This window comes from Diuraphis noxia, unplaced genomic scaffold (assembly GCF_037042655.1).
Source record: "Diuraphis noxia isolate RWA-SAM2 unplaced genomic scaffold, SU_Dnox_SAM2 contig0001, whole genome shotgun sequence".
In the NCBI taxonomy this organism is placed as follows: Eukaryota; Metazoa; Arthropoda; class Insecta; order Hemiptera; family Aphididae; genus Diuraphis; species Diuraphis noxia.
In genome coordinates, this window is record NW_028301711.1 from 52451059 (window position 1) to 52477974 (window position 26916).

At 25.8% G+C, this 26916-nt stretch overlaps 1 protein-coding gene across 2 annotated transcripts in view; it reads right to left on the reverse strand.

Moving 5' to 3' along the window:
* Positions 1 to 702: 702 nt before the first annotated feature.
* The window catches only part of LOC107169728 (uncharacterized), a 67950-nt gene continuing 41736 nt past the window's right edge, over positions 703 to 26916 (reverse strand). Inside the window, exons 2-5 of one of the 2 annotated variants that reach the window (XR_016189557.1) lie at positions 16223 to 16614; positions 15158 to 15578; positions 10512 to 10606; positions 703 to 10431 (exon numbers count right to left, since the gene is read on the reverse strand). Coding sequence is in view for 1 of the 2 variants with exons in the window: in XM_089216589.1 (XP_089072715.1) it covers positions 10562 to 10606; positions 15158 to 15578; positions 16223 to 16614 (858 nt within the window). In the remaining variant the exon portion in view is untranslated. Of the gene's footprint in view, positions 10607 to 15157; positions 15579 to 16222; positions 16615 to 26916 lie in introns of both variants that reach the window. The other variant, XM_089216589.1, reaches the window with a different exon arrangement.

The window sequence follows — 26916 nt, forward strand, 5'->3', positions numbered from 1 at the left end:
GCCATATAGAGCTGAACAAATAAATAATTTTGAAATGTTCACATGAGTATTAGGTATAATATTATGGTAATCATAATAATATACACCAGTGAATTTCAACCTTTTTTGAATTTCGACTCCAATTTTTTTTATGGTAGCCCCTTCAAATAATAAATAATAGATCTAAATTGAACATGGATAATTAGAAACATTCGTACCGAATAAATAATTAGTTTGATTTTTAAAATAATATATTTTGATATGAATAATCATTTGTTAACTATTCTTAGGGATCCCCGAACTATGTTTAGTGACCACCTTGAGGGAAAGACTTCCCCCCAAGTTGAAAACCACTGATATACATTACATAATATAAGTTGTAGGTAGACTGAAATTCCTAGTTAATGACTTGTATACTCATACGTGTATAAGTACTTATACTTACCTATATTACATTAAAAATTGCAACCTTAAGCATAGATAAAAAATAGCTGACATTTGACAATTCGAAAATTGCTGACAGATATTCGGTATACTAAAATATTTTACCAATATCAGAACGTCGGAGTACTGAATTGGACACGAAATGCGCTTCCATACACTTTATTAATCTAAACATTAATTAACAATAATTATTATTTTCACTATACCCATGATCATAAAAACGAAATGTTTTTTCTTAACGGCTCAAATAGATTTTTCATGAAAAAATTCCAACACAAATATTGCATTATAACGTCATTTATTAGTTTTCATAAAATTATTAGCTACTGATATAATATAAGAGCTAATATATAGTTATAGGTATAATAAATTGGGCACACAGATAAAGCCCTATTAGTAGTACATAAATTATGTTCCATAGTTTCACAAGCGTCTAGATGTATACAATGAAATAATAAAGATATGAATAAAAATAAAAATAAAAATTGTGAATTTTATAAAAATTTACAATATAAGTCATTTTACACGTCCAAATATAGAATAATAAAATATTATAATACTATTTTTTCCAACTTTAAAAACATAACTGATTTACTATTTATGTATAGAAATAGATACCATTATATCAATAATATTGTTGGGGTATAATTAAAATACAACATAGTATACAATAACGTTTTAACAATTACGGAAAATGAATTTTTATAATTTTGACTTACTTAGTTAGTGTTTTATTTATCAGTATTATAAATTATGGAGCAATAATAATAATAAATATAAGCTAAAAATTAAAATATTTATTGCATAATGATTTTTTATCTACAAGCGTGATACTAAAACTTAAAATAAAATATTTTTAAAAGTCATATTAATCATGATAATAATTGTATGTGTAAAAACATAGGTATTTATAGGTATTTATAGATAATATATTTATTATTAAAAGCGGAAATTGAAAATTATATTGTTATCATGAACCATTATTATTTTATTTTATGTAATTTCTTATAAGGCTTTTGATCTATTGTTGAATATTATTAGATTACAGTTAATAAAACCAATAGATAAACCATTTAATTAAAAAAAATATAATTAATCATAACAAAATGCATTTGTAACTATATTTATAACATCTAACAATATTTAGTCACGAAAAAATCAAAGAAGTTAAAAGTAGGTACAACAACCTGCTCTAAAATTTATAATTTATAAAATGGGAAATTTAGTTACATAATCAAGTTGTTTCACTTAAATGTACTAAAAGCATTAAAAGGACGTCAACTCCTCTTCAATCAACGAAATGTGTTTTATTAGTAAAAAGGTGGGCCTAATGAGCCTATATTAAACTATTTTTTGATATATTCATAAATCGTCGAAATCGTTATTAGCTCAACTGTACGTTTGACAATTAAATTCAATGTTCGAATTGGGAGGAAGTATTGATGAGCAGAGCTTTTTAAATAATTTGAGACCACCCCTAATAGTTTTTTACCATATTATTTAATTTACAATCAAGTAGGTACATAGACATAACTGTTCGTTTTTTTTTACATGTTATTTTTAAAAATAAACTTATAATTTTTACAATATTGTTACCTATTCCGTAAAGAAGAAAAATTAAATTTGACGAAATTTTCCTATAGCATAATACCTACTCAATACTCATTATTATGACGATACTGCATTTACAGCTGTGGAATCAAATTATTTATTAAATTAATAAGCTTTTAAACAACTATTGCTTAAAAATATTTATTTAAATCAATCAGAAGTATCCATTACATGCATATTCTTATTAAAGTCGTAATTGTTTGTTTAAAGATTGACTTTCGGTGATATGTGGTGGGGCTTTGCAAAGCTAGGTTGAATTTAATAATTTCAAATGACGTTAATTTTATTCAAATTTAGGTACAAGGTTTTTTTTCCAATTCGAGCACATTTTTTTAAATTTAGACATTTAGTATGTTACGTTCACATTTTTCAATAGGTACAATAAATTATATAAAATGTATTTTATATTAATTTAGGTAGTAATTGAAGAAGTTCAGAGCTTGATATTGTTATACTATATTTTATATGGATATGTTGAATGATATGATAAAACTGCAGTAAGTGATTATGCTTTCAGAAAATTTAACTCTAGGTACTTTCAATGAATTTTAAGTTCGTAGATATATTTTAATAGGCAGGTATTTAAAAATACACTAAATCAGTTTTCAAAATTAGGACATTTTTAGCAGATTTCTATTATGAGACACATTTTCAAGAGCAAAAATGTAACTTAACTTATAGTTGGTTCACTGCACTCAGGATCTAAAATACATTGAAAATTTAAAGATTAAAGTTTATATTTTCTGAATTTTTATTTTAATTGACAAAGCTAATTATTGGATGATAGTAAACTTACGTAGGTAATTAAAAGTAAAAATGATATGTAAAATAAAAACATAAGTTTGAAGTTCTTACCTAGGTGATATAGTTAATTTGATTTTAAATTTAATGAATATAATGTATTTTATTGATTTTTGTAAATATGTAAAATTTATCACATTTCAGAAAGTTTTGGAAAATGAACGAAAAAAATTTGTTTAAATAGTTGTTTTTATTAAATAATATTTTATATGTTTCTATTCCCTAATCTAACAGTATATAATTTTTAGTTATAGAATGTCAAAATATTTTTTTCAGAGAAAATGGCTAATGAATTTGTTATTATTATATTTAAACTAATTTATTGAATTTTTTATGAATTCATAAGTACAATAAATAAATGTACCTATAATATTCATAAAGTCGTCAGACATATTGAAAAATATTTAAAATTGAATACATTTAATAAATTATTTAATCATTCAAATAGTTTCTCCAAAAACAGAATAAAACCTAGACGTACTAATTTCTATTGAATCATTATTACCTGTTTTAATAGCTTATAACTCTCTACAATATTCCTGCTAAAATAAAAAAATAATGTAATAGGTTTATTTAAAGTTATTATAAAACTTTTATTAATACATTTTAATATTTATAACAATAATAATATTTTTTTTTTAAACGAGATGTATAGAGTATAGACTTTAAAATAATAATAATAAACTAATATAATTAAAACTTACTAATTTAATTGCATTTATATTACAAGTATAATATCCAGAATTACTTGCTCATAGTAATCGTGTTTTGAAATAATTTTTTAGCTGTAGGTACCTAATGTATATTACCATTTTAGTGAAATATTAATGTTTTTATAAATTTAATAAAAATAAAATTAATTAACGTTTTTAAAGTATTTGCATTATGTTAAAGGGTCAGCAAGGTCTTAAAGATTTTAAGTTATTATAAATTAATAAACAAGTATTTTATTGTTGTGCTAATCACATTTTATGTATTTTTAAAATCGATATAAAAATTGAACAGTATTGTTCAGTAAATTTTAAAATGACGATGACGGTATTTTTTTGATCTGTCAAAAAAAAAGGAACATTCTAGTTTTAAGATATTATGTTTAATGTTTATAGAACATAAGATATAATATAAGTGAATAATTTTATAACTCATAATATTTAAATGGTCGACTAACTTGAAGTTATATGTAATATTTGAGATGTAATACAAGTATTAAACACTAATAACCAACATATTTATATTAAATGTATTTAGCATTTAAACTACTATGTTTAATAATGTAAAATATAATCATTAATTTGTTTGAATTAAAATTTTAGGAAAATTTTTATATTATTGTCACGTGTTTTCCAATATTATTAATACTAAATTTTCAAATACTTCTACAACAGTGGCGTAGCCAGGATTATGATAGGGGTAGGAGGATTAAGTTAAATTAATTTTTTACAGTTTTCTTATACAAATAATTAATTAATTAAAGTGTTGGAAATGTGGGTGGGAGTTAAACACTCATCCACCCGTGGCTACGTCACTGCTTTTACACATATATTTTAAGTTTGAGAGATTTATTGTCCATTTCTGTGTAGTAACATAATAATGCTTTATGCTAAAAATAATAATACAATTAACAATAAAAATAATATAATCTTTTTCTTTTCTTATGTCGTACAAAACAATTTTCACCATACAAAATTATTGATAATCAGTAACAAAAATGATATTACCAACAGAATACAACATATAAACATATCAACATTTTAATAATACTATTATTACACACACACATTTTAACACATAATAATAAGTTGAACAAAAACTTAATAGAAATGTTAAACATAAACATAAACATAAACAAAATAATAAAATATATAATTATTAATTATTATTATTAAACTACAGTTACATCCGAATCTCACTTTTCATTATTGTCATAAAATTGTATAATATATAAATTATAGTTAGATACTGCTATATCATAATAATTACTTAAAATAAATTCATGATTTTTTATTGTCATCAAAGTACTATAAATAATTTTTTTTTCGTTTTAACTGTACAATTATTAATAAAATTGAATTATTATAATCTTGAATGCCTGTTAATATAATATCTACTTAAAGTATTTTAAACTATTATGTTTTTCTTTAAAAGTTTAAAATTTATACGATAATTTCAAAATATTATCAACATAGCTTTAAACTTTAAAGTGATTTTTTAAAACTATATAAACATAAATACCTATAATCTATATATACATATTATAATATATTATTTTTCTTTATAAGAGGTTTTCCAATTTATTATTTTATTTTATCGAATATAGTTTTTTTTCTAGGTCAATATGATTTTAAATGTCGATAGGTACTTAAAATCATTAAAAATCATGTAAGTAGGTATATAATAATATTTATTAGGTTCACGCTGTACAGTTTTAATTTTCAATACTAATGATTTAATGTTGTTATTAAGGTTAGGTTAAGAAGAAAATAGAAAAAGCAAGAGGAAACAAAAGCAATAAGGGTAGTTATGGAGATGGACGTTTAAGGGAAATGATGAAGAGTAAAACCAAAAACAAAGATGGTTGGATACTATTGAGAATGATATGAGGGATGTTGGTATGTGTATAAAAGACGTGGAAACTTGAGAAAAGTGGTGGTGTAGGACAAACGTTGCCGACTCCAACTAGTTGGGAGGAAGGCGAAGGCGAATGAGAAGAAAGTTAAATACAAGCAATGTTATATATTCTATACAACTATTTTTACGTATTTTATTAGTATTTTTTTGAATTTTATAGGCAATTTAGCAATAACATCCAGTTAATGTATTAAAATACGATAACATTTTATTTTAAAAATTGCATTAAGTAGTTGTAATTTAATTCTTCACGATTATTAAATCGAGAAGTTTCCACTTATTCAACAAAAATGTTTATCCATTTATTTAGGAACTAATATTTATAATAAAAGTAATAATACGAATGTATTAAATATATTTCTAATACGTCAATAAACGTTGTAAATAGAGTAGGTACCTATGATTAGTATTATTTTTAAAATTTAATAATCAAATAACTTATAATATCATTCAGCTTTATGCTTGAGATGATAGTTAAAAAATGGTAACTTTCCAACCACATTTCTAACGAATGTAAATAAATCTAACTAAATCATATTTTTAAACTAAAAATATATCTATGATCTATAAGTATATATAATGTTTCATGTTGATTTCCATATATAATATTAGTTTTAGATATATTAAAAACTGAAGAAGACTATTTAAAATATTTCATTTAAATTATCACTATAGTTAAGGAAAACAAAAATAATTTAACTACAAATCTAATCCTAACAATACGTAAATAAGTTTTTTTTGTGATTATTATAGGAAATTTTTTTATAATAATAATTAGAATAAGTTTTATGAAATAGTTGTTTTACTATAAGCACTCTATAAAATATACTTTTAAATTATAAATTATTTAAGATATTTTTCATTTTATTAACTTAATATATGTATATAGGTAGGTTAGGTTAGGTATTTACCTACTTATTTACTGCATATCCAAATCATAAAATGAGAAATTTTTATAACCTTTTAACATGAGTTAGATCATATGTTTTTTTTAATACATTAAACTAACAGTATATTAGTGATAAAATATTTTCGGTTTTTTACTGTACATCGAACTATTATTATATTTTCCGTTTATATTATTTTTTGGATGCATCAATGACGATAATAATAATAATAATAATAATAATAACTGCTTAATATTAGGTACTATATCATAATATTTAATATTATAATTGTAATTTAAACTTAATTCTTAATGTTACCTTACATTTATTTTCACACGTCAGCCTAACTTAAACTAATATCTGAATTCCTGCGTTACGGGAATTCAGTCTCACTTTTCTGTCTTTGTTGTTAAGGCCCCTCGTCGAGAGACAAGGTGAATGGCCTTTAAAACGGTAATAATAATTATTACAAAATAAAAAATAATGCAAAATAATTAACACAAACATTTATCCTATAATATTTAATATTTAGTTATTATGTTTCTAATAACTATCCTAGATACTCGAATGGATCATTTATAATATATCTAAATACAATTATTACCTATCTATTATTTATTATATATTTATTATCTTTTATTAATATTAGTAGTTAAATTAGTTTATTCTAAAATAGTTATAATTTCGTGTTAATAAAATCTCATTTGAGCAATAACAGATTAAACTAACAAGAAACCGTAGAAATAGTTATATATTTATTTTAAGTATAAATAACAATTATTTGATTAAGTATTTAAATAATGATGTAAATTATTTTAACATAAATATTAGTAAAATATTGTTTAATAACACAACCATAATTTATTTAACAGAAGATATATCAAAATGGATTGTTGTTTATTTCGTTGCCTTTTATCTTTATTTATACAGAACAACAGGAGAACAAGAGTGTCAACTTATCGGAACTGTAACTACCTATACATTTTTTTTTATACAAGTGTCGATGTTGAGTTTATAAGTAACAGAAACCTGACAATATGATATTTTCATTAAAATAAATTTTGACGAAAGCAAAATTGGAATATTATTTTGCGTAGAAAGAATTCAGAAAAAGCATGTTCAACAAAAAATGTCGACTTTTGATTTGATGTAGTAATATATGTATGTTATAAATCGGGTTTGTGGTAATTCCATAATATTCATATTTGATGCATAAGAACTAAATCATAGAGATAAACTAAGTATGATAACACTACCACTTCGTCTTACAAGTTCACTTTCAAGCAGTGCTTTGCATCTGAATTTACTTGTCTCGTAACACCTTTAAAACCCGTCAAAAAATTCCCAAATTCCCAAAATTCAAATAAAAAATTTTCCAAAACACTCAAATAAACCGAAAATAGATTAATTCTTCACTATTAAAATTAATTTAATATACTCTTCGCGATTTGACTTTTTAGTTTTTTTTAATAACAATATCGTGAACAGGCATACAATGTTGTTTTAAATGTTTTTAAAGGAAACGGTTTTTTATTAAGCCAAATATATGAATTAGAATGAACATGTTTAAGTAAACATTGTCTTAGTAATAGTTATATGATGAAAATATTCTAAGATGTAAGAATCATCCTATAGTTAATTCGGTAAATAGTTTTTGAATACATTATTAACAGAATATCCGTATTATACTAAATCAACTCGAATAATGACGGTTATGAGCACCTAAAAACTTTTTTGAATTTTATACTCCAGTGTTTCTCTATCAACAACTGAACACATTCATTTAATCGAATAAATCTGGTACAAAGCTCCAAGAGATAGAGAAAATATGTAAAAGACATTTTATTTTGTATATTTTGAAGGTAATCGCATAAAACGTATTTAAAAGATTTTATTACATGTTAAAGATTTTCTGTCATAATATATTACAATATGTGTAGTTTGTTAGAATGAAATATTATACAAAATAATTGAACTTTTATTGACTTATTAAAAAAATTAGATAATTTATTCAGATCTAAATATATTTTATTCAAAACATTTTGAATGAAAATTTGTTAAAATATTATATTACCTAAACATGACCAGTTTCTTGGAAATTTATATCTAAATCACGAAACAATTTTTTGATTAAGGGCTGTAAATGACAATGATTTTTAAGTATTATGTATCATTTTTATTTTTATTAATTGTGAAATTTTTAATAATCATTACTTAAAAATAACCTTGATACCTACCCATATTAGTCTTAGTAAAAAATCGCGCTTATTTCTCGTTCTGTGGATATAATAGTGTTATTAAATTTTTGAAGACTATTTAAACTGGTAGGTAGGTATTTTAACTTTTATATTTGGACTTTTGCCGCTATGGAGCTATTAGAACAGTGAACCCTGATCATAATAAAATGCAGTGATGTTGAAATATTCCATCGTGTCATGCGATCATTCGTATTTATCGCAGACCATATTGTAAACAGTCCTGCCAGAAAATGCGAGTATTTCAGAGCCATTTTTACGATACTTTAATATTATGTTGTTCAAAACTACTACTAATCCATCCGTTTGTCGTTTTTTGCGATGTGTATGCGTCTGTATTGTTGTAGAGTACATATCTACTGCGCAGTGAACTCGGAACATTTGGGAATACAATTTTGAGGTAGTTACGTATAGGTACAGTTTAAATATTATACTATTATGCATTCACGTTTTGCGCTAATATGTCGTGTAAAGTATACTGTATCCACTAATTTATATTATTTGAATTTTTACTTGAGTTTACGAGATTCGTGAATAGTGGTTATGCAAGTTATGCTTTTCATGATATTATTTAGGTTTGATGAAATAATATTTATTTTTATTTTAACTACCCAATACCAGATTAGTGTGGACTAATATGCAATTAGAAACAAAAAATAAAATGAAAACCAAATTATCTGATACAAATTAATATATTCGTCGTTCTTCATGAAACACAAGCATTCAATACACTCATTTGTAACTTGAAGGATGAAACTATTTAAATATTGAGAGCAAGTAGTATTTATTAATAATATAATTTGTTATCACCTATTTTTAAATATTTTATGTAGATTCCTATACAGATTTAAAGGAATATTAAAAACAAAAATTAACATAATACGAATTTAATCATATATAGTGCAATATTATCTTAATAAAAACATTTTAATTTGTTTAACTTATTTAAACTTCAAAACTTTTGAGCGTATATGGAAATATATGGAAAATCTGTTTTGCCTGTATAATCTTCAAATATTGCTTTTAAACTAGTAATTGTATAATTTCTTAAATTTGTTGGAATTTATAAATCTTAATTAATTTTATACTAAGTACCTGTCCATTCATATTTATTCAGACTTCATTTTTCAAACGAATTATACACATTCTTATTTATTAATAATGAAACACATAGCAAAAGTACTAAACAACTCATTTTAACTATACATTTTATGACAGTTAAAATCGACAAAAGACAAAATGTAGAACCGTCTCAAAGAACCTACTATCTATTACTTTTTTACTTGTACATTCTATTTGTAAATATCTAACTTGGCCCATCAAAATTCAACACTAAACACATCTTTGTTTTGAAATTTAATTAAAAATTAAACGTCTAACCGAATATTTCATGAAAGACCTTAGAATTGTTTATAGGTAATAAGTTTTAAAAATAATAATCAACGTTAGATAAAATAAAAACTAAGTGAGTTATAAGCTTTTGTATTTTAAAATTAAATATTGGTCATAGTTGTGTGCAAGTATAAACTATTATCTTAACTTTACAATTTTTTTTTATATTTTAGGTTGTTCTATTTATATAACCTACGTTTTTAACCACAATTTAACTTTAATTATTTTGCATCAGTTTAGTAATGTATAGATTAATAATACGGATATTATAAAAACGAACTTTAACAGGCATTCAAAATTATTAATAATTTACAAAAAAAAGTGTGACTTAAAATGTAATCAATGTAAGATAAATAATAATTAGTGTCTATACTTACCTTAACCTTGTTTTATTTATACATAAGAATAAGCGCAACAGATCGGATAATTCATCGCTGGAAGGAAGACAAATGGTAAGTTTCTGTGAATGGACGTAGGATTTGCTTTGAATATATGTGAACATAATATTGTGTACCTATATATATTTCGGGCTTTACTGTGGACGCAATATTGTCATTATGACATTTACCATCTAGAATTCCATGGTTTGATAAGCGGCGAAGATTTATACTGTAAACATGAAACAAACTGTTATTATACGATTAACAATTAATTAATGGAGCTTATTATACAATTTATTGTTCACATAACATTTTAGAAATATAGGTTGAATAAGAAGTCTAAAAACTCGAAAACGTAATTAATCAAACTAAACACTATAATTTCTACAATGTTACTAAGATTTATTCAACTTAATATTCATCCTTTAGATTATGTTTATTGTTTGACACTATGGTGTGAATTGGACGTGTTTTCCTTTACAGGCGCAATGGGATAGAGTCAAAAATAACAAATAGTTTGCAAGGAACTTGTATAAATTATAAATTATTACCTGTATGTTATTATATCAGCCAATTTATCACTACAATAAATACTTATTTTAATATTACTGTTATTATTGTGATCATATTAATCAAATGTCTATAGAGATGAGATTTTCTTATCCCCCTCCTTCAATATGCCGGCCACTGATAAATTACTTAACAAATAAATTTTAAGAATAGTAACTTGTATGGTGCTTATAAATAGCCAAATGAACAATAAATTAAACTTCAATGTTAAATAAAGTTACATTCCGATTTAGCATAGTATTTTATTTTTTTTGAATAAATGTAATGACTAATAAATAATCAATTTAATTTAATTAAACAATCGACTTTAGAAGATAATTTCTACATCTGTTTACTATAAATGTATTCGATATTAATTTAAATTTTTGTTCATTGAAATTGAGACAATTTATTAAGTAAAACAATAGAAACAAAGATATGATTACAAATTTATCATTGTTAAAAAAAAAAATACGAAAAGGGCAGCCAAAGAGTAGAATTTTGTGAAAACAATTTAAAATTCCATTAATTAGAATTTGGAATTTGGAATTTATCTTTTTTATTTTTATAATATGCAAGTATTGTATGTTATGTCAGGTTAGCTAAATATTCATAGTTTTGTGACAACATTTTACGATGGGCACAATTTTAACTCTTAAAATCCAAAAGTAATTTGAGAAACGGAAACTAGAAATACTTATGCCGGGTTGCATTAAATCTGTTCTGTAAACTATTGGTTCCAATGGTTCCATAATCTATCTGTTCTGTAAAATCATGTTTACTGAACAGTTTGCGTTGCATAAAATTGTTTTATTATTTGTATTTATTATCTATGGTTACAACCACTTGCTCAGTTATCAGTATAAATATTTTTTTTTATAAATGATAATGTGATAAATGATAATTCAATATGAAGTTTTGTGTGTTGAGTCGTTGAGTGTTCTGTCATTTCCCGTTCTATTTTTTAAATTTGTTTTTCTATATCAAAATGGCAAATGAAAAAAGAGGTAGAAATTTCACCGAGGCTGAAAAATGCCTTTTAATTGATTTAGTTTTACTGCAGAAAAAAATTATTGAAAATATTAAGGTAAGTCAATTAAATAAAAATATTATTTGGTAACATGAATGTGTTAATTGTTCATGAACTAGCTACCTATTCTTCTTTTTGTGTTGCAATAGTGAATCTTGTGAAAATTTTAATCATAATTTATATTGAAATAAATATTTGTCCAATAATTTAGACTGATAGTATAACTAATAAATGTAAAGATGCTACTTGGATTGAAATCAGTCATACATACAACAGCCAGCAAAAGAGTCTGGTATCAGAAGCATTCGACAGTTAAAATCATTGCATGATTTTCAAAAAAGAAAAACCCGAAAGGACAAAAGTATATTGTAGGTACTTGCGGGGAATAAAGGCAAAGAAGAAGAAGAGACATAGGTATTTACCTAAAGCGAATTTTAAAGTCAAAATCATCATAATCTTCGAGAGGATTTGACCGAACCCGAAATCGCTTCGGCGTTGGAAGATTAATCAATATGTCAAACAACATATTATTATCATCAGACTCATCTGATGAAGATGAGGCTGATGTTAATGACATTGTATTAACAAAAATAAAAGTTTAATTTATTACAGTAATATTCAGTAAATAATAATGTACCTAAATAATGCACAGAATACTGAATATTGAATAAAACAAATTAGATATAACAGTACAAATTACAATATTCAACTTATCAAGAAAATGTCACGTTTTTTCGTGATAAAAAAAATATAATTACCTAAATGATAAGGTAAAGAGTTCTGCAAATTATACAGAACCGAAATCGGATCTCCAACTTATCGATTCAATAACTATGCATGTTTTTGATAACAGCTATCATATTTACGTAACTGTTTTCAATTTTACGGAACCGATAGCCGACTATCGGTTCCGTAAAGTTTTATGCAACCCGGCATTAGTGATTTATTTATATTGTAAAACTATTTATGTACGATTGATACGTGAATACTGAAATGTACAACTTTATTAGGTATCTGCTATAGAATCAAATTTTTAAATAAAGTAAACTTATACTTAGTCAAGTTAATTTAATATTTATTTTCATGAAGTGAAATTATTTTTTTTGTCTAAAATAAACTTCATTGACTTAGTAAAATCTATAGAAAAATCTTGTGAGTTAAATTTCGTTTTAAACCTTTAAAATTTGTTCACTATTTGACATTTTATACCTAACAATAATCAATTGACATTCCACATGTCTTTGAACGGTTCTAAACGGCAAGACTGATGTTTCGTTGGTGGTCTCTCATGCGGAAATATATGATGAAATACAGTGATTCTCGATTTTTAGGTTCCGAGCATAGCGATGAATGTATGATTGATTTTACAATGATAAGTGTTTTTTTTTTAAACTGTCTTCACATTTTGATGTAGGTACGTATTAAAAATACTCTGATTTTCTACTTCAGCATTTTAGCTGGTAGAAAAGTGAATATAGTTGGAACTTAGGAGAGGTTAAAGTAAAGTATTTCGTAGTAAATTTAAAAGTCATAAACAGAAACAAAAAACACAGTAATTATTATGATAACTAGTTTTTGACTAATTTGATTTTTTTGGTATGACTAAATCATGAACAATCAAAATTTAAAAAAGGTTCTGACTACTTTTTAGTTATTTATATTGAGATGAGAAATCATCAATTTCGTTTAGGTTCTTTTAAATTATTATCGATAGCAAAATGCTTAAAAATGTAATAAAAGGTTTCTCATAAGTTTCTATTAGTACAATAAAAAAAGTTAGCAGTACATTATTACTTTCTTTTAAGTTAGAATTTTTACAAAACACGTAAAAATAATACAAATTTCAAGACTATTTGATTTGGATATCTATTTAAAAAAATTATTTTTTTTATAACTAAAATTTGAATATTGAAAAACTTCAAAATCATTTTAATATAGCTAAAATGCTTGATAATTTAATTCAAGGATCATAAAATTTGTTAGAAAAGCAGTTAAAACTTAAAATATAACAATAGTACTATGTTACTTATTCATATCATTTTTTGAAATAAGCATTGAAAGTTTAAATTGTATAGAAAATTCATAAAAACCACGAACATTTGCCAACTATTTTGTACTTTTGTAGTTGGAAATTTATAAAATGTTCATTTTTTGTAGCTAAGGATTAAGTATTCAAAATAAGTCTCTCATTAATAGTTCATATCGCAAGCAAAATATCTAATAAAATATATTATGAACAATATTTATTTATTTTTATAGATATTATTATTATTATATGTTATTATATGTTCAAATTTTGATGAGATTAAATATTTAAATGAATACGACTTTAGATAATTTAAAAATTGTATTCGTGGATACTTGAGACTTTAAGAGTGCCTATATTATAATATTTTAATTACAAAATGAATTTCTTAAATGCGATGTTTTCGACAAAAATTAATTTAACCTTCTGTATTATTCAATAACAGTAAATTTAATTACTTTAATAGGTAGTAAAAATAACATAAAATATACCCATAGAAACATCGATTGCCAGAACATTTTCACTCAGAATCGTTTTTCATAAAGATACTCTAATATTATTTCACTGAATTAAAATCTAGCTTATCGATTATAGTGACCCACACAACACTCGGTGTACCAGCAGAATGGTACATAGGTACTTTCCCACCTTTTAATTTTAATTTTATTGTTTCTCCCTAAAAATAAATTTAAAATGTCTATAAATATTTTAATCAACGCACTGCTTCGTCTTAAGTGAAATTGGCATAGGGACCAAACACAACCTTTAAAAAATAAGTTTGTCTAGAATTGTGAAGTAGTGTCAGTTGGAAACCCCCTTCAAACAAGCCGTCCAATCTTGTAATCTAACCACCATATTACCTAATGAATAAATTTAATAAAAAATGTAAATATACTTATTTTTATAAATAAATATAAAAAAATATTTCAAAATGAGAAAAAATCTTTTGAGAATAAACAATATTTTCTCAATTATCATAATGAGATTGAAGCAGTTGATCACAAAAACGGTTTGCAAACATGTGCCTACAGCGTATTGAACCACGCCTTAAAATTCTGGTAACTTTGTGGTCTAATATTTTGATATAAGTGCAATGCAGGGTACAGCACTTATAGTTTTATGTTTTAGCTACCGCTGTTATAAAATATATTTTTATAATACAAAATTATAATTGCCTGAGGTGTAGCTGTCGCAGTATCGTCGATCTGTTCACCGTTCGGTCTCACGTTCATATAGTGCCCTTGTGAAAAGTGTCTGGGTCGTGACATCAACGACTCGTAGCCTGGTCGTTTTTTACCCGCAGTGCCGTTAGAAGTGACCGCCGCCGCGGTGATCGGTACGACGGAAAACGGATCATCATCGCCGTCTCCCGTTTGATAATTGTTTATCTTCTGGTGACGCATCAGTTCTTTTAACTCTTGAAATCTATCTTTGGCTGTCAGGCGCATGGCGATTATAGGTATTTTTGTTAAGGGTTGATAACCCAGACGAAATAAATTTGCTTTTCTTGTCAATTGATCGTCCATGATGGCCCTCGTTGTAGTGGTCAGTCTAGCGATTTTTTCAAATGGTCTAAGTCGCCTAAATATATGAAACCTAGAAATTCATAATAATATATATTAAATATAAATAATTTAAATAATATTTATGAGCAGAGACTATGAATCGAACCTAAACTAAAAATTCATGAAATAAGTATGATATACATAAAAACGGAGTTCTGAATTCAGAAATATAAACTGCATTAAGCAAACTCAAGTTCTTTATGAATGCACAAGTATATAGCTTTATAGGAATAAATAAAAAAATGCGTATAATATTTAATATTTAATATTTAAATATTAATACATATTACATATTTTGTATTTTAAAAACAATAAGTAGATAAGCTTCATAAAATAACATTTATTTCCTGAAAGAATTTAATATGAGATGATAAAGTTTAAAATTTAAAAAGATGATTCTTATTTCTTTTATTATAAATCTTAAGTATGTCACATCAAGATTTTGATGAGATAAGCCATTGAGATATTATTGATACCTTATACTAATATCAACTACTAATCATAGTAAAATGTTAGTTCTTAACTATATTATGTTAAAAACATTTCTACACTCCCGTAATAAGTTTTAAAAATAATTTGATATTTAAAAAAATATACATTTCTGGATATCGTTTGGATAATATTATAATATTATTTATATTAATGATATTATTAATTACATATGTAATATATTACCTTTCTGGTATGGCTCGTTCAAACATCATTGATTTCTGTCTGTTTATATATCTCGGCTTAATGTAATCTTCCCATGTATTAAATGCAAACGGATCGAAAGTCAGCGGTAAATTGCTGCTTGACGGTGTCAATTGATTTTGCCTCTGGTAGGTGCGCCACATTAGCCGCAATTCATGGCAGCTAGGTTCATCCAAAAAATCTTCTGGCTGGGAAATGATTTTTACCTCATTAATTATATCTTGTCCAATTTTCGAATCAGGTTTCCGACGATCTATGACTGTTACTTTAGGACCATACATTTTGACTCTAGGATGAGTGGTACAATCCGAATACTTATTGAGTACTAATGCGATTGAGATGTAAAATACGACGCTGATTTTCATCAGGTCCATCTATAAAAGTAAAAACAAATATTTATTTTAATTTCTAAGTATCAAATAATTACGTTCTATAAACGTCATATTACAAGTAAATCATTATAAAAATATCAAGTAGCCTAAACAAACAAATCGAAGAAAATTGTTTATAAATTGTTATTCAAAAGGTAATTAAGTACGATGATATGGTACGTTTATTGTTTATGCTTTGGTTTTGTTTATGCCATAATATTATAATATGATTATTGTGAGAAAAAAATTTTCTAACGAAACTTAATGTATACGACAAGCCACACACCTATAAACTCAGACAGTGGGATTGTTTATTTTGTTTGAAGAATTTATTGAATTCAATTTTTCATTAGATATCCAACAACATAATTTTAATTTTAATTGATAGACAATAGACATTATGTATCTACCTATATCATATTGAATTGTTATTAACTAAAAACATTTAAGAGTATTAAAAAACGTTATTAATTAATAAAGTACATTTTCGATATCAAACATCAAATTAATTTTAAGGTTGTAATTAATTTTAATAGTGATTCGCAGAATTAATACATATTTGTACCAAAATAAAGTATAAATTATAAATAAATATTAATACTAGTTATAGTGGTTTTGAGTAAGTGCCGATTTTTATCGATAGTTACTAAACAATGCAATATAACTGTTGGCATTTCGATGGTTATTTTTACTATACATTTTTAAATGATATAAAAGAATGTGATCAAAGCAAGCCATATGTAATTGGTTTTATAATATTACATATGTTTTAGTATTTTCAACTTTTTCTATTCATGATATTTTATTCTGTTTGATAAAAGAAAGATAATTTTCTAACGTTAGGATAACGTTGGCAAATTGTTAAATCACTAATTAGTTTTAACTTCCAAATTAGTGACATTTTCCAGAAAATTAAACATCAGTTACTATGAATTCAGATTGAATTAAAAAAAAAAAAGTAGGTAAGTAGATGTCACTCTGCTGTACATTAGGTGGTGGGGTGAACCTCTGACTAGGTTATGTTGGATTTGAATGCAATGATAGGTATCATTGTATATGAAAAATGATTCTGAACAGAGATGATTTGTCAGTCTAGGACATATTATATTTAAATATTGTGATATATTCTATTTTGAAAATAATATTTTATTTTTCAATTAGGACGCATTTTGCATAAGGCATGGTATATCAATTTTTCCAAAAACATTGCATGTAGTTATCATAATTCATAATATCTTATATTATCATAGATATAAATATACCTGATTTGAGGATAAATCGTTATCATTACACGATTTCATAAAAATTTAAAACTCAAACGCTCAAAACATTTTTCCTATAATGACGCTTCAAATTTTCTTTATAGCTGTTTGAAGAAAACCCTTGAATTAACACATGTTATCCAAAAGTTGCTTCTAATTATGTGTGGATAAATGAGAAAGTTATTAGACGTAAATATGGCCAGAATGTCGCAGGTTGGTCAGGAGTTAAGAAAGATACAGCTTTGGGTAGAGTTTATACAATACACCCAAAGAATGTTGAATGTTACCATCTTCGTCTTCTTCTTCATCACGTAAAAATCCAAACATCGTATTCATTTTTTAAAACTGTGAACAACGAATATCCGACATTTCAAGCATCATGTAAAGCCTTTGAATTATTATAAGATGATAATAAGTGGAATTTAGCTTTAGAAGAAGCAGTGGTATGACGTTCATCTAATAAAATGAGAGAACTATTTGGCGTAATATTAATTAAATTTGCAATTCATCGGATGCTTTAAGGCTTTGGAATAAGTATAAGGACGATTTTTTAGACGATATTCGGCGTCAATACCAAAGACATTACATGGAAAATAATATAACAGACGATGAACTTTATAACAAATGTTTTGTATGAATTGAAAATTTTGTTTTGAGTCTAGGTGGAATGAGCTTAAAAGAATATGGTTTCTCCAACTCCTACAAGATCTTGTGGACTGTTAGAAAATAGAGAACAAAAGGAACAAGCTATGATTAAATTGCTTTCCACGAGATTGTTAAGCAAAATTAACACTCATTGACTGAGGAACAGTGGTTTATTCACAAACAAATATTAAATAGCATCAAATTAAGTTTAGGCAAATGTATATTTTTGGATGCTCCTGGTGTAACCGGCTAAACCCACTTAATCAATCTACTTTTGGCTAAAGTAAGAAGCTCATATGGGATTGCAATTGCAGCTGCATCATCAGAAATTGCTGTTACGTTTTTACATGGAGGAAAAACTGCTTGTTCTGCTTTCAAGTTGCCACTCAATTTAAACACCATCGAGACTCTAACGCGTAATATTAATAAACAATCAAATTTGTCAAGTTTTGAAAAAAATGCAAGCTTATAGTTTGGGATTAAAGTACAATATCTCATAAGAAAGGATTTAAAGCTTTAAACAACTGTCTGAAGGATCTGAAAAATTCAAATTTATTGATGGGATGAGTACGGCACTGCTGGAGATTTTCGACAAACTCTACCTGTCGTACAAAGAGGAACTCGAGCTAATGAATAGTAGCCTCCATCAAGTCTTCATATTTGTGGCCTCTAATAGAAAAAGTTACTTTGACCATAATAAATAGGCGAGTACATTTAAAAGGAGACATGACTGTTAGCAGCTTTCAGAGTTACTCTTAAAAATAGGAGATGGAAAATATCCGGAATATGAAGAAAAAATTACTTTGCCGACCGGATTAGGTACCTAGGGGAAAGGTGTCCAAAGCGGCCACCCTAAGGTTCAACACAATGTCACACTTTAGGATTTAATTTTTTTTTTATGAAACCTTCAAGATTGTCTAGTTGAACTTGTCAGGAATCATAATTTCCAATCAGAAACAATTTTAAACAAATAAATAAATAGTTATTGTCAGTTTGTTAAAAAGTACAAAATTGTTCACTTTGCCCACCTAGGTGTTCAAAGTGGTCAGCCCATGTCCACATAGACTGCCGGTTTAAAATTTCTATTATTATTTATTATTTTATAATATTTCCATAAATGTATGTAATATGTATATATATTCTCACAACAACTTTTCTTTGATAAATAAGTAATTTTATTTCAAGCTTTGTGTTTCTTATTATTTTTTTTTATAAATAATTAACACATTAGTCAAACTTGATATTTTTTTGGTGAGTAACAAAGCTATTTTATAAAATAAACATATTATTAACCTTATTAAGCTTTTGAAGACAAATAAATAAATAAATAAATAAACAAATAATATTTAATACATAAATCATAGTAGTGACCACTTTGCCCTTTTAATAATGTTTAATTCACTATTTAAAAAATAATAATCATATTAACTAATTAAACATAAGATAATTCTATGACATATAAAAACTTATGTAGATTTTGAAAAAAAATAATTTGGGTATACTAATTATTATTTTCATAAAATATAATTATTTATTCAGAGCACATATTTTAGATCAACAGCATCGAAAAATGAAATTTTTTTTAAACGAAAACGGTAAATGTTTCTGTTAATAGTGGTTTATCAGTCAATAAATATGATAACAATGAACCAACACACGTGATGAAACCAACTGTTTATTTATTTATCACAGAATAATAAGACATGACCACTTTACACCTTTCCCCTACTGTTGTAAAAACTATAAAGCAGTGATCTCAAACTCCAATTACCTACGGGCTATATATTTTTTCAAAAAAATTCGCGGGCCAAATTTTAAGTGTCATTTTTATACTTATACACTAAAAACTAAAGACAAAACGAAGGCAAAGATACATACAAAATCCATTTATCTAAATTTAACTTAATATATTATTATGAAATTGCTATTATTATAATTACTATTACCAAAAATATTTTTATTGCGGGCCACGTAGGAAGGATACGAGAGCCACAGGTGGCCCGCGGGCCGTATGTTTGAGACCACTGCTATAAAGGAACTCACAGACAAAATATATCCAGAAATCGAAAATATCAAAGATAAATCAATGGACTGGCTATGTGAGAGAGCCATATTGACATCAAAAAATGATACAGCAGGAGACATAAATAAAATATTATTGGACTTTTTCAAAGCTAAAAATATGGAATACAGATCAATGAATTCAGTATTGGAAGTATATGATGCAGTTATTTATCTAGTTGAATTTCTCAATTCATTCAATCCTCCTGGATTTCCACTACATTTATTAATATTAAAAATTGATTGTCCTTAATGCTTCTCAGAAATCTTAGTCTACCAAAGTTGTGTAATGGAACACATCTACGGATTATTAGTCTACAAAAGAATTTGATTGAATCTATTATTATGAATGGATCTGCAAAAGGTGAATTAGTTTTTATTCCTCTTATACCAATGATACCATCAGATTATCCTTTCAAATTCAAGAGAATGCAGTTTTCTGTATAAGTATGTTTTGCCATGACAATAAACAAATCACAAGGGCAAACCTTGAAAGTTGCAGGGATCGATATAAGAGAAGATTATTTTTCACATGTCCAATTGTATGTGGCATGTTCCATAGTCAGTACGCTCACGAGTTTAGTTATTTTGGCACCAAAAGGAATCACACAGCTAATGTAATTTATGGAGAAATATTATATTAACGATAAAAATCAGCATAATAAACAATTTATATAAAATGACATATTTTTTTTAATAATCTTATTTAAATTAAATTTAACTAAACAATATTTAATCTTACCACATAACAACAATTAATAAACCTGGCATGACGGGTAATTCAGCTAGTTTCAATATAAACAATTTAAATTAATTTACTTTATTGTCATTTGTTTCTTATTTTGTATGTATTTTTTACACAAAACACGTTTGCCTTAATTTATTGGCAGTCCATATGAATATTATTCCTATTAATACGAAAGTGGTAATTGATGAATTAACTAAAGAAAATTAAATTTTGTATTCAAATAATTGTTATTTGTAGTTTTTAAATAAAATGTCTCATATACACGGATAATTATATGTACATGTTATTTATTATTTTAATCGGTCTGTAGTAGATAACAGTAATTATAGGTTTAATTATTTTTTCTGATCCCCTGCCCCATGTAAAAATTATGTAAGACACGCTGGTCATAAAAAATGTTTAGAAACGATAAACTTGGAGTCTATTTTTAGTGTATCCATATTTAAAAAATAATGAATAATTAGTCAATAGGTTTTTATTTTGACTTAGCTCTAAAAAATAGACCTAAATTTATTAAGGTTAAACCGTTTTTATATCTTTAAGATGTTTCAGAGATTATGTTCCTAGATAAGTTCTATTTTTGAAATGTATATCAATCACACGAGTCGTAATATAAAACTGTAAAGTACGACGTGTCTATGCTAATCGCTTAAAATATTATTAATCCGTACTCTCCTTCATTAAATAAAAACTTTTAAATATTTTGGCCGGAAATGGCGCAGTGGTCACGCAGTTGACTATGACTCACACAGTCATTGGTTCGATTCATAGCAAAGTGCAAAAAATTTGTGTGGTTTTACACGATCACCAAATCCCCACGCTATCGTCCGATTGCGTCATCCGGTTTCCAATTAGGTTCCACTCCTTGGGAGTGAAGACCGCACATGTCTCCTCTTGGAGAAGGGGGTAGTATCATGCATAGTGATATATACATAAATAAATAGATCACATGATCTCCCTACTACCCACTTGTGATAAGTATTGACGAAAACATAGAGTTCGTTTCAATGAACAAATACAAAAAAAAATATATATATATTTTCTTAGTCAGAAACTTCAGAAAAATAATGCAAATTAACCTCAGACTTATAATTTAAAAACGAAAATATATTACGTTAACATGTGCTGAACAATACATTTAATAACTCATACAATTTATTAGGTAGTTCATGAAAACAAATAAAAACCAGTTCATCAGTATACGCAACTATAAATACAATTGTTTTAAAATTACAGTATATATTTGTACCTTTTTAAAAACTTATGATTTAGGTAGCTCAATATTTTTTTCAAATTGTAATGGTGCGTTAATATATTTTATTAAAAATAACATTAGTTACACACTAATGCTCTTGGTGGAATGATTTTCCATTTAGATTGAATAATTTCAGTAGCAAAACTGAAAATGTGTGGAGAAATTGCAATCCGCTAAAGTGAAATTGTAGTTATTTTATTTTTGAAGAAACGCTATGACAATAAAATTATGAGGTATAGAAATAGTTGGTGTAGCGAAATAGCCTATCCAGCACGCCGTGTGATTGAAATGTCGTGGTTAAATTTATACAATAATAATTGATATTGTTTTATATTTTATTATTCAGATCAATAAAAAGAGTTGACACGGGCTGCCTATACCGAATCTGTTGCTGTCACATGCGGTCAACTTTCGTTGTACGCGTGGCATTCAAACTTTGTATTTTATGAATTACGCCATTTATCATTTTATGATATTTTTAATGCCTTTGACGAACCTTACATAAGCTCCCTGAATTATAATATACATTCTAAGCATAATAGTTGATAATTATTTAAATATATTGTTTGATTTTTCTTTCAAACATTGCATAATTTTAATTTGACATTGAACTGCTTATATCTACTGTGGAGAAGACTCCTGTAGTCTATACAATTACCCAACTTTAATAGAAATTACGAAAAATCATGTTTTTTTCTGCGTATGGATATAATATTATCATGTATAGAAAGTGAAAAAGTAAACGTTTGGCCATAAGTTTAAAGATTTTGAATTAAAATATTTAATTTAAAATCATTGTACACAAACAATATTTGTCTGTTATTTTATAATATGAAAATATGCACTGATCCTCCATGTAAAATTTACAACACGCCTTAAGATCAATTAACTAATATCATAGTTCTTAAAATGAATACTATATTTGGGCAACCAAGCCTTAAATATAAGTTTATTCGATTTTGTAACAATTATAATTTTAATAGCTTCTTAATGTATAAAAAGTATATATCTAATGTTTTATTAAATGTACATTCATTTATTTTTTCTTTAAATATTTAATTACAAATTGCTATATTAGCGCTATTTTTAATTATTATGTAAAATTTAAATAATTTATATGTACTAAAAAGCTCTAGTTCAATGTCTGAAGCACATAAAAAGATAATTTTAACCTTTTCTATGATTGAGCTTTTCAAATATACAACCATTCATTATAAATTGCAATTTAATATGTATATCATCAGCGTTATTATATTATTTACTAGTATTTTTCATATAGATATTGTTCTAATTCTTACGTCCACTTGTATCAAAAACTCTTTTTTTCAGCACAAGCTTGCTTTTGAAAGAAGAATCAAAGTTTTAAATATTCTATGTATTTTTTTATGTTATTTATCTTGTAATTGGTACCAATAAATATTATATTATTATAATTATTATTTATTTAATAACAGAAAAATAACTAAACCGTTGTATGAGAATTTGTTAATTTACAAGTGTACCTATATATAATGTCAGAATTCAAAAGCTTGTAAAAATTAATTTAACCGATTTTAATTTATCCTTAATTTTTGTTTGCTTTTTCTGACGCTTTTAAAAACTATTGGGGATTTATTCTTTTGATCTTCCCAAAGTAGATACAAACAAGATTCACTTCCCTACCAGGAAACATGCGGTTAAATATAATTCAAGTATTTTTACTGTTTCAAGAGGTGATGACAAATAAAATAATTTAATAAAGAACAAACACATTGTAGTAATATCGATAAATCCATAGCTCTATTCAGATTAAAAATATTTGATAGATAAAATAATTGATATTAATTCTCAATTATAAATATAAAACATTTTAACCAAAATTTAAATATCTATAAAATATCATTAGGATTAAAAGTGGAAAATTTTTTATGTTTTATGGTATAATTTTTTAACGATAACCTGATATTTCTAAAACGATGCTCATAAATATGTTAAAAAAATAATAATACTTACTCACTTGCAAAAGAAAATAATAAAAGTTTACAGCTGATATATGTACAATATATATGAATTACATGCTATATACAGTCTAGATTTATGAAAATAATTGTTTTTTAAATTTTTTTTTATCGCTAAAAGCTATTAAAATAAGTCTGAGTGAACAAAGAGATTTAAAAATAATTATATATATATTAATATTTATTTCAAGGTTCGATTTCTAAAAACAGAATAATAAATTCTTAAACTGTTATTGTATTGCGATAAAAACATTTTGAGAAAATAATGAAGAAGAAAAATATGGTTTTAAAATAAAGGTTTACGTGAAGTTATTATTTATGAATACTGCCACAACCGTCCGACAGCTGCAAGTAAATACAACACGTAGCCATTTATTGGTATCGAAAAATACAAAGGAGTTTTTTTTATAAGTAACAAATATTAAATGCAAAGGCGTGAAGGTCACCACCCACTCATCTACAGGAACTACCAACTTCATAACTCAGATTCAGATTCTGTTAACAGTCACATTTTTTAATAAAATATATATAATATAAAATAAAATATACAAAACAAATATAGCGTCTCAAATTATTCTTAAAGGTGCACATACTTTTATTTTTAAGAATTGATTCGGGTTTAAGGTGGCGATTTAGGAAATATTATTGTTCAAGTTAATTCTTTGACAACAATACTACCTACTAAATTTGTTACTATATTGTATTATTAAGATAATTATAAAATCCCTTTGAGATTAATTTTTAATTAGCTTGAGTACTCATTAACTTAATATTATCAACATCTATAGTTTCCTGTGATTTTTAAATTCGCAAATAAAGTTTTTTATTATTGTTCCATTTAGGGGAAAATTTTAAGCAAGCCTTAACGACTTCAGATCGAGTACCTTTAGGGATCACTGGTAAGGTTTGACGGAAATCACCAGCGAAAATAAATGTTATGCCACCCATAAACTTATTATTATACTTAAGATCTTTTAATGTTCGATAAATTGCTTCGATATGTGATCTGTGACTCATTATACACTCATCCCACACAACGAATGAGGTTTCTTGGAGAATTTTTCCAAGAGGGCCATTTTTACGAATCGGACAAACGTATTCTGTATCAAAAAATACATTTAACGTAACTCGAAAGTCGAGTCAGCAGTTCTATCGCCACTAAAGAGAGTTGCTGCTATACCAGATGAAGCTATTGCTAATGCAACTTTACTTGAGGATCTAATTTGAGCCAACAACAAATTAATTAGGGATGTTTTTCTTGTACCGCCCTGAGCATCTAAAAAAAATACTCTTCCTTGATGATTCATTATGCTTTCTGTAATAACATTAATAGCATATTTTTGATCATCTACTAATTTTGGTAAATTTATTTCTACAAATTCTTGTTATCGGTTATTATCGCAAGAACACAAAATTGAGAATTCAAAAGGATCAGATGCATTTTCATTTCGAACAGGTGAGTTCATTCCAAATTCAGTTAAATATTTTTCAGACAGACAAACAGACAGAAATCCATTTTTATTTATTTCATTTTCATATAAATTGCCCATTAAACATACTAACGCTTGTGATTTATTAATTTAATTAATTAATTAAATAGAACACTTTTAGTTATTCTTTACATGAATTAGGCAACTGTGTAAAATAACAACCCTAATGTGATACAATTTAAAACAAATTTGTCTTAACTTACTATGAACATTGAATTCGAATTGGTAAAATAAAATAAATAAAATAATTTAAATGGTTTTCATTGATTACAAAAAAATATTATTAATATTATTTAGCTCATTTTTTGCCGGACAGATGGCGCCACTCTCATTTCATCACCACCTCGTTATATTCATCTAACTCGGTAACTTTCTCAATTTTTTCATCCATAAGATCCTTCTCCTAACAATTACGAACCAAACAAAAAAAGAATTAGCCAAATCGGCCCAGAAATTCTCAATTGATGAATTGTTATATACTTTTATATATATAGATAGCTGATATAGATAATATAGGTACAATTTTTTTAAATTTTTTATGAATTTCATGCTTTTTTTACTGACAAAGGTGGTACTAAAACCTTCAGCGGAGTGTCGGGTATAACAGTAAAGAATTTCAGCCAAATCGGTTCAGTAGTTTTCTCGGTTATCGCGGTCGTAGAAAAACCCTTACAATTTTATGTAATAGTACCTATAGATTGGTGTGTGAGTGTGAGGATACGTCAAAAGCTTAGCTTGTAGATAAACAGTAAAATATACTGAGTATTGAATAATATAACGTTTACTTCCAATTTTAGGGGAGGCTCCACCTTTCTTAGTTCATACCTCAACATCTAAACCGTACTTA